General features: G+C 34.9%; 1 protein-coding gene across 1 annotated transcript; it reads right to left on the bottom strand.

The window, feature by feature from the left end:
• On the bottom strand, positions 1-8559 carry LOC129246288 (zinc finger protein 479). Its single transcript, XM_054884983.1, has 5 exons — positions 8312-8559; positions 7987-8213; positions 4145-5672; positions 3890-4067; positions 1-2159 (listed from the first exon to the last, which is right to left on the bottom strand). The coding sequence occupies exons 1-5, from the start codon at positions 8406-8408 to the stop codon at positions 1706-1708; spliced, it is 2484 nt and encodes an 827-aa protein (XP_054740958.1). The 5' UTR covers positions 8409-8559; the 3' UTR covers positions 1-1705.
• Positions 8560-9489: the final 930 nt, after the last annotated feature.

The following is a 9489-nucleotide window of genomic DNA, read 5'->3' as shown; positions in this document are numbered from 1 at the left end:
TGTATTTCAATACACATATTTATTTTTTCACATTTTTTTAGTATAAACAATTCAATATACATACATAGTGGCTTAAGTTACTAGAAAGCGTACGGTATTTTTAACTAATGACACTGGTTTACACCTGAAATATTACACATCCTTTTTACAACTAGATTACGCATATGCTAGGTGTGCATTTATATATGGGTGTGCGGAACATATTTTCATTAATAAATTTTCAGTTATACTACATGTAAGTATATAATCTCTTAAGATACACTAATAACATTATTCAACAAAAAAAGGGCAAAAACAATTTTTAAATAAAGACATTCGCAATTCTCGAATTTTTCTAATTATATATTTTAATGACGCATTGTATAAGTTTTTTCTAAAACTATTCACTTGCGTATATAACAGATGTACAATACATCTTTATTGAAATTTCTCCTTATTCTTCGAGTTAAGGTTTAGTAGTTCAGACTTTTTTTAATTGCGTAGCCACAAGGATTGGATTGCTCATTATGGGGGTTTGAACGCGATATATACAAAGTGTGTACGATATAAAAAGCATAATAAAAAATTATATATAGGGTGATCAATTAAGAGGAGTTTTTTTCATTTGCGTTTTTTTTACAGATCGCGCGCAAGTTGTGGCAAACTGTCATCGTGGATTTGTTGAACAGCGTTTGGCATTTCATCATGGAAAGACTCACACCGCAACAACGTCTACAAACTGTTCAACTGTATTATGAAAATCAGCGTTCTGTGACAAGCCACTTGCCATACAGCTCGTGAAACAATGACTTTATTGAGAAGTCATTTCGGAGAGCAGATGATTTCACGTTTAGGACCTGTGAGTTGGCCACCAAGATCTTGTGATATCACACCTTTGGACTTTTTTCTTTGGGGATTCGTGAAGTCCAAGGTCTATGCTGATAAACTAGCTAAGATTGAAGCTCTGGAAGCCAACATTACGCGTGTTATTCACGACATACCAGTCGAAATGCTCGAACGAGTGATTGAAAATTGGACCTTCAGAATGGACCACCTTAAGCGTAGTTGCGGCCAACATTTTAATGAAGTCATATTCAAAAAGTAAATGTCAAAGAATGTCCTTTCAAATGATAAATAAAGGTTTTGAAGATAATTTACATTTTTGTTTTTTTTTAACTATTGAAAAAAGCACTTCATGATTGATCACCCTATATATATATATATATATATAAATGTACTTGGTATTGTGTAAAGCTTGTTATACAAAATTACCTAACAAATTGTTCCAATTCGTTTGTAAAGGCCCAGTGGCTATTACACTTTGTTTTATTTATACAAGTGAGGCAACAATGTAATTTATATACAAACATTTGCTATCTTATAATACCTTATCTTTTTTATATTAGTGCAAAAAATAAAATTTCCTATAGTTTGAAACGGGATAGGTCATAGAATTCTTATTGCTCAACTATTCTTATGGGTTAAGTACGGTAAAAATTCTCAAAACTAGGTTTTGAAACAAAAAGCGACCAAAGGATGCAGATTGGCGGATAAAACATATTTGCCAACGCACAAAAATTCTTTCATACATATTTTGGTTTTAAAACGATAGAATTTTTGTACCATCAAGTATTTGGTTCTTGTTGAGTGTTGTACGGATTGCCAAATTTGTATTGACTCTACAGAAGAAATATTTCATTGGGCAACTTCCCTGATTGTGTAAATACTATTTACAACTACAACAATTAGGGTTTCTCTCATTCTCGAATTCAATGACGCCAATGCGACGGCGATATGGTTTATGTCCCGGTAGTTCCAAAGGCCTCTTTGATGGCATGCGCGGTAGATGCATATTCAGTGTTTTTACGGAATACTTTCTATGCCCTCTACCATTTATATACCTATTTTCATCCATCGATCGAGAAGATGCGAAGGTTGTTTTACTCTGAATACATATTAGTTTCTTTTCAATCTCATTGTTGTGTTCAAGCTTTATATGCTGAAACAATTTTCCTTCCGTGAGAAATTCACACTTGCATTTATCACAAGCGTGATTCACTTGCTTGGTGTGTGCTATAAAATGCAAGTCCAGTTGATGTTGAAACATGAATTGTTCGTTACATTTATAACAAATGAATCTGCCTCCATTTTGACGATCCAAGTGGTAATCCAAGAAAACTCTAAAAGCAAGATTTTATAAATAACAAATAACGTATAGATTTGTGCATTTTAAAGCACATATACAGTCGTGTGAAAAATAATACTACCTATATTTTCAATTATTTCTGAGTTGTGTTTAATTTCGAAATTGACTAATGCTACTTCATTTAAAATAATAAATGAAAATACTCAAATTATATGAAAAACAAAACGCAAATTTTAAGAGCTCAAGTCATATTACGCTGTGAAAAATATTGAAATACCTACAAAAATATTATCATTACAGTATTTTGTTTCTTTAGTGTTTATTTGCTTTGTATAACAGCCATACATCGGCGAGGTTGATAATTTTAAATAAAACTCGTTTCCACGACAGTCGGTTCTACGTTACCGAAACGACCCGGATTTATATCCGGTCAAGGACTGTCACTCCAGCAGCATTCCCCGTATGTAAGTATGGGGAATGTTTATGCTGCTACAACAACAACAACTACAACATAATTTTAAACTAAACCAATTTTTGGCATGAGGTCTGGAAAATAGCATCCCAAGTTTTCTTAATGAGCATTTAGAGTGATATTTTATTGGTTGCTTTTTTTACCCCTCAAAGCTATTTTGCCTCTTGCCACAAGTTCTCAATGGGATTTAAGTCGGCTGATTGAGCAGGCCAGCTCAATATGTTGATTTTTTTTATCCAAAAACCAATTCTTGGCCAGCTTCGAAGTGCGCTTCGGGTCGTTGTCTTGCTGAAACACCCATCGATGTGGCATAAAATAACATTATCTGATTTAATAAATAAGTGCAATAAGTGGCAACCGGCATTCTATTCTTAATTCAACCCTTACTGGGAGAAGCATCCCCACACCAATTGATCCTCCTCCATGTTCAATAATTTTAATTGTTTGTGGCGGTTTGAAAGCGATGTTCACTGGTCTACGAGCATGTTGTGTACTGCTGCCGGGATAAAAGATATCCAATTTAGGCTCATCTGACCATTTTTCTTGCACCATTTTTGCACAGAAGAGACACTTTCCTTGGCCTTTGATTCGAAATTTTCTTTAACTTGCGAATGGCGGATGTGGCGACGTTCAAAGAAAATTCACTTTTAATGTGGACTCTTTTTCACTATGATTTTTCAAGATCTAGAGATATTTCTGCAATTCGTTCGCGTGCTCCCTTTTATGGCATATATTTTATTCTATTTTCTACAAAAAAATTTATTTCAAAGGGATTTAGTCTACTCTTGAAGCTGGGCGCTACAGGCAGGGTATTGTTGTTGCTGTTCTAGCAGCATAAACATTTCCCATACATGTGCGGGGAATGCCACTGTAGTAACAGTCCTTGGCCAGGTATAAATCCGGGTCGTGAATATGTACCTATACTTTGTCTTATTTGCAATAAAAGGTATTCCAAATAAGAGGTATATCCTTTCCAGTTCTGTGGAATCTTTCTTGGTCTTTATTTCGCACACGCTGAAAGGTTCTCACTTCACAAAATGATCAACAATTATAAAACGGCGCAAAATATTTGTGCTTTGGAAACGGTTCTTTGTTTCAACGAAACATACCAGCAAGAAGTTAAATAATTAATTCTAGTCAACATATAAGAATGGAAGCAGAATTAGGTTTTGACATATGTTAAAGCAAGTGTCAGCTTTTTTCACATGACTGTATATGTAATATATAGTATATTATGTAAATCTAACAAACAAATATGTATTATATAATATATTTGAAACTAGAATACTAACTTGCTTGTAAATACGCTACCACATTTCTGACAATAAAACCACGAGCTTTTGAAATGGTGAACATAGTCGTGAAGCATTAAGTTCAATAGTGTGTCTGTGAAGAAGTTACAGTTTTCGGCCAAACACGTAAACTCTTGTGCTTTTATTTGCGCTTTTAGTCTTTCTAGTAAATAAAGATCTGTGAATAAAAAAATAAAAGAGTCGAAATTTATATCAGGCTGTATCATTTGATCCGATTGATTTTAGCACACATACCATACTCTTTTTCATTATCTATGTGCATCACTGGCAGATCATACATTTCAGTAACATTGCCTCTGTCCAACCAATCATCCGTGTAGATTCTTCGTCTCGAATCCATTGAGTCTGCAACGGACACATCATCGTCGTCATTATTGCTTGTGTAACCAGCATCAATATCACTTTTCTCGTCAACAGTTAATCTGGGCTTTTCTGCCGGTTTTTCCACCACATCCGTCCGAGCTCGACTTCGAGCACGTGTAATACGGCAATTCATTACTGATTTTGTGACAGATCGCTCCGACCTGACAATTGATTTATTTTTGTTATTTACATGCAGCTCTTTCTGATCTTCATCGCGTTGTTGATCTTGCCAGACCTGCTTTTCCGCCAAACAAACGATTCGATGAAAATCATGCTCATGCAAGGTGTTAAACTTTTTGTCACACATATCGCAGTTATATTTGCGCAGATGAGTTGCTCGATGTTCCCTCAACTCTGTGATGCTATCCACCGTTGCCAGACATTCGGTGCAATGAAATTTGCGCGTCCGCTTGGATGTCTCAATTGCTGCGGGGGGAGCACAATTGTTTACACCATTCATTCGAAAACGTTTGGCACTAACAGTTTCTTTTTTTTCTTCAATAGTGGCAGTTAAGGAAGATAAACTTCGTATAGAAAGTGTTCGACAGCGTCGTATATGCTTATTGTAATGGTCTTTGCGTATGTAGCTATTACCACAATATTGGCAGAGCCTCGGGCCTACTGGGCGCAAAGTACGTTTATAGTTATTAATTTTTCCACCGGATTCTGTTATTAGAACTGATTCAGAGCGTTCACGAATAACTTGTAGCATTGAATTATTTAGACCGTTCTGCGAGTGTGTAGAATTTGTATATGACGACGGATGGTTCGATATTGTCACCAATTCTACTCCTTCTTGGTATAAAGCTGTTTGCACCTCAGCATTATATTTCGTATTCATTGAGTCCACATTATGCATTGCCGACAGCTGTGAAATCTCAGTCAGTGTATAGTTCGCCAATTGGACACTACTTTTATTATCTGAATTTTCGATGGAGTTATCGAGCACACTATTTTTGTAAATATATTTACTTAAAGTGGGTTGGTGTCGTTGAGGTCGGGACGGATGGTTAAATGATAGTGGAGTACTTGAAGCAGGTATTAGGGAAGCAGTACAACATAATCGAGAATTACTTTCGCATGATTCCATGATTCTTACTTGTTCAAGTGAAGTTTGAATCGATTCACTACTCATATCATTGGAACGCTTAATAACACTGAGTTTCATTTGAGAAGAGTGTTCATTGCTGTCATTTATTCCAAAAATGGCTTCTTCCGCTGTATTTCCTTCAGCATATTCTTCTCTGTCCATATTAAAACTTTGTTTTTTAGTCGATTTCAACATTAGACCATTACTAAATCCTTGCAAGCGTACTTTTATATTATTTTGAACTTCTTCCACAGCTCTTGACTTAAATACGCATGCTATGCAAAGGGAGGATAAACAGTCATCGAGATTCTAAAAAGAAAGTAATATGTTGTAATATTAACTTTATAATTACTGGCTGTACAAAATTCTAAAAACAAAATTCTGCTTTTTAAAATTGTGCTTTTTAAAATTCTGCTTTTTTAAAATTCTGCTTTTTTAAAATTCTGCTTTCTAAAATTCTGCTTTCAAAATTCTGTATTACAAAATTCTGTATTAAAATACAATGTTAACAATGTTAAAGAGGTAATGTAATTATTTAATTTATTATTATTATTATTTTTTATTATTATTCGAGATATTAAATAAAAAATAATAATAATAATTTTTTCTTCAGTTTCGATAGAATCCACAGTATTTTTGCGTAGAACTTCTTTTCGCGTGGACGGCCTTCGGCCACGCTTTAAAAAAATAACCCTCATCAGTCCAACTCCGGCTACGCAATCCACCGTATTTTTGCGTAGAACTCTTTTTCGCGTGGGCGGCCTTCGGCCGCGCTTCAAAAAATTAACCCTCATCAGTCCAACTCCGGCTACGCAATCCACCGTATTTTTGCGTAGAACTCTTCTAAAAAAAAACGAACAGCTGCGAAGAATTATTAAAAAAAGAAATGCATTAAGTCACACTACATATTTAAAAAGAATTTCAAAAAATATTGGAATTGGCTAAACTAAAATATGGTTATCGCTTAAACATACCTATATGTATATTTATGAATTAAATGTTTATTTTGTTACTTCTTGTATGACGAAAATCACAAAACTTGAATAAAGCAGAATTTTTCGCATTAAACATGCAGAATTTTGAAAAAGCAGAATTTTAGAAAGCAGAATTTTAAAAAGCAGAATTTTAGAAAGCAGAATTTTAAAAAGCAGAATTTTAAAAAAGCAGAATTTTAAAAAGCAGAATTTTTTTGCAATTTACAGAATTTTGTCATCCAGAATTTTGTAAAACAGAATAATGACACGCTCCCGAGTATATATCATATATATATATTGTATTTAATATATAATTGGCGCTTACACCTTTTTGGGTGTTTGGCCGAGTTCCTCCTCCCACTTGTGGTGTGCGTCTTGATGCGAGGCGATGGGCGACCGCTATTAGAAAAAACTTTCTATCATTGTGGGGTTTCATGCACGGAGATTCGAACCTATGCACTCACGAATGGTAGTCACGCATCAACTCATTCAGTTACGGCGGCCGCCTGGTTAAACTAATACATATTCCTTTTTAATTTACCTTAGTAAGAGTATTGTTCATCAAACCTCATTAAAAGACTTGTACATTTCACATCTTCATGTTTCAATTGAGTATTGAGGGTTAGAAGCCACGTGGTTGAATAAAACTGTCGAGTTAAATTGTTGTACTGCGAGTAATCTGGTGATATATATCTATATTAAACGTTTAAGTCGCTGTATATGCAGTAGCAGGCACTGAAATCCGAACACTCAAAAATTAACAACGTCCTTGTTGTTTTAGCACAAACTTCAAAAAAAAAAAATTAGAGTATTTTTTAAAGTAATATTTTTTCTGCTTGGAAGTAGAAATTTCTTTGAACAATTAGTTCGCTAATTTATTGTGGTCGGCATTCGGTAGAAGTGCACAGTTTCGAAACCAATTGATAGAGTATTTTGTCTAATAGCGGTCGCTCCTCGACAGGCAATGGCAAACCTCTAAGTGTATTTCTGCCATGAAAAAGCTCCCCTTAAGAAACCATCTGTCGTTTGGAGTTGGCATAAAATTGTAGGCCTCTCTATTTGCAGAAAACCACATGACTAACATTTAAGTATACAATAAAATGATATGTGGACTAAGAGGCACAACAAATATTTAAAACCTAGAGTCCGGATTTGATGTCCGGTACTATATATACATATATTTATTTATATTGATGCTTAGATCCTTTCTTTAGTTTCACCGAGGAGCTTCTCCAATTTATGGTGCGCGATTCTGTTTTGTTTAACAATCAGAAGGACCTACCGCCCCTCAATAGAAGGCCCAGCCTCTGAACGGCGAATAATTTTTATGAAAGCTTTTTTGCGCCAGAGTTCTAGTATGCTTCTTATTGCCTTCGGAAGAGCGAACGCTTTTTTATTATTTTATTTTTGGATGTCCACAGTGGATATCGAACCCTTTTGGCTATACCGATTTTGAACGTTGATAGAAATTCTAATAGCTTCACATATAAGTGTGTTGTTATTACATTTCCATCCTTGGTCTGCAATGTACCGGCGACGAACTTTATTTACATCCTTCAACAAAACTTCTAACAATTGTTTTAAAATGATAAAAACTTTGTGCTTAAAAAAAATTAGGAGGGCAAACTTATTTTAACTCTTTTACTCACCACACCGTCGTCTTGACAGTAGGAGGCCATTGTCCTCTTCATTATAGGGTTTGAAGATAAATCAACTACTTCATTATTGTTTCCACAGATAACACAACATTTCGTATTACTATAGATCTTTTCTCCCTCGGAAGAATTATTCTCAGCGCGCAGCGAACGGCGCTTTTTTCGTTGGACGAACAGCTGAGCCCCCTTTTGAAGGCCACTTGTTTTGTTTCCATTCTGGCCTGCAAAATGCACAACATAAATTACGGTATAGTATTTCTGGTATTTCTATAGCAATATAAAATTAGACTGCTTGAAGAATAGCATTTTTATTGCTTACGATTGGTGGTTCGTTCTTGGCCCCCACTGGGCAAATTCTTTACAACACCACGACTCTTGTCTGCCCCCGACACGCGCATTCTTTTGCTCTTCTGCATAACTATTCACGCGTCCAAAGTGTAATTCACTTTTGTAAGGTATCGCCAATTTAAAGACGATATTTGTTTCAATATTTATTCAAAAATATTTCGGCAGTCCTATCACTTTTCCCGTATTGTATTATTACTACAAAATTTATTTAATCTTATACCGTGTTTATTTAGCGTTGCCACACTTAAGGCAAATATATAGAAATTGCAAATTCAACTATCTATGGTGTATTTTATTTTCACCTCGCATAAGTTAGAGACATAGACCCGATTTACACGAGGAGACATCTGGAAGGGAGACACTGGAAATTCTCTTTTGATGTTTCATTCGCGTACACACGGGCAAAAATGTTTCCGCGACATTTTGACATTTAATACTTTAGCATCGTCTGGTTCGGATGTATTCTAGCACGCGCTTATATGTAAAGCAGAGAGCGTTCGACAAAAATTTCTTAAATATATGAATGAAAAATGCAAACTGGTTTAAATAATTTGTTTTTTTTTTTTTATTGAAATATATTTATAAATTCTTATACTTGAATAAAAGAAATTAAATTAAAAATACCTCATATGTAAATAATTAACTTAAAATTAACTTGAGAATCTAGAAATGCAGGGAAAAATTAGAATTCAACATAAACATGTCCCATAACTATTTTAAATTATACCTACTTTACTAGCAAAAATAATCGTGCATTTCCCAAGCAGCGTTCGGATGTTTGTCATCGTTGTTATCTTCCGTTTGATTGAAAACCAACACATAACTTAGAACTTTCTTCCACAAAAGAAGAAAACGAATGAAGCAACTGTCAAAAATTGCTTTAAGATAAGAAATACGAATAAGAAGAGCAAAGCGTGTCGCCGAGTACGGGAGACAAAATCCCTTCTCTCTTCCCCGACCGTCCTTCGCCCATGAACAAAATGTTTCCCTTCCAGATGTCTCCTCGTGTAAATCGGGTCATACCAGACATACTTCGAAAAGGCCTGTTCGGGAATTATGCTACACTAAACATTTTTTTGTACTGAATTGTGTTGCTTGAGTATATCCTAACTGACTTTCAGCACTGAACCATGTACTACGTTACAAAAG

This window comes from Anastrepha obliqua, chromosome 4 (assembly GCF_027943255.1).
Source record: "Anastrepha obliqua isolate idAnaObli1 chromosome 4, idAnaObli1_1.0, whole genome shotgun sequence".
NCBI classification, from domain to species: domain Eukaryota; kingdom Metazoa; phylum Arthropoda; class Insecta; order Diptera; family Tephritidae; genus Anastrepha; species Anastrepha obliqua.
The sequence above is the reverse complement of the archived record's forward strand: the minus strand, read 5'-3'. Positions and strand labels throughout refer to the sequence as shown.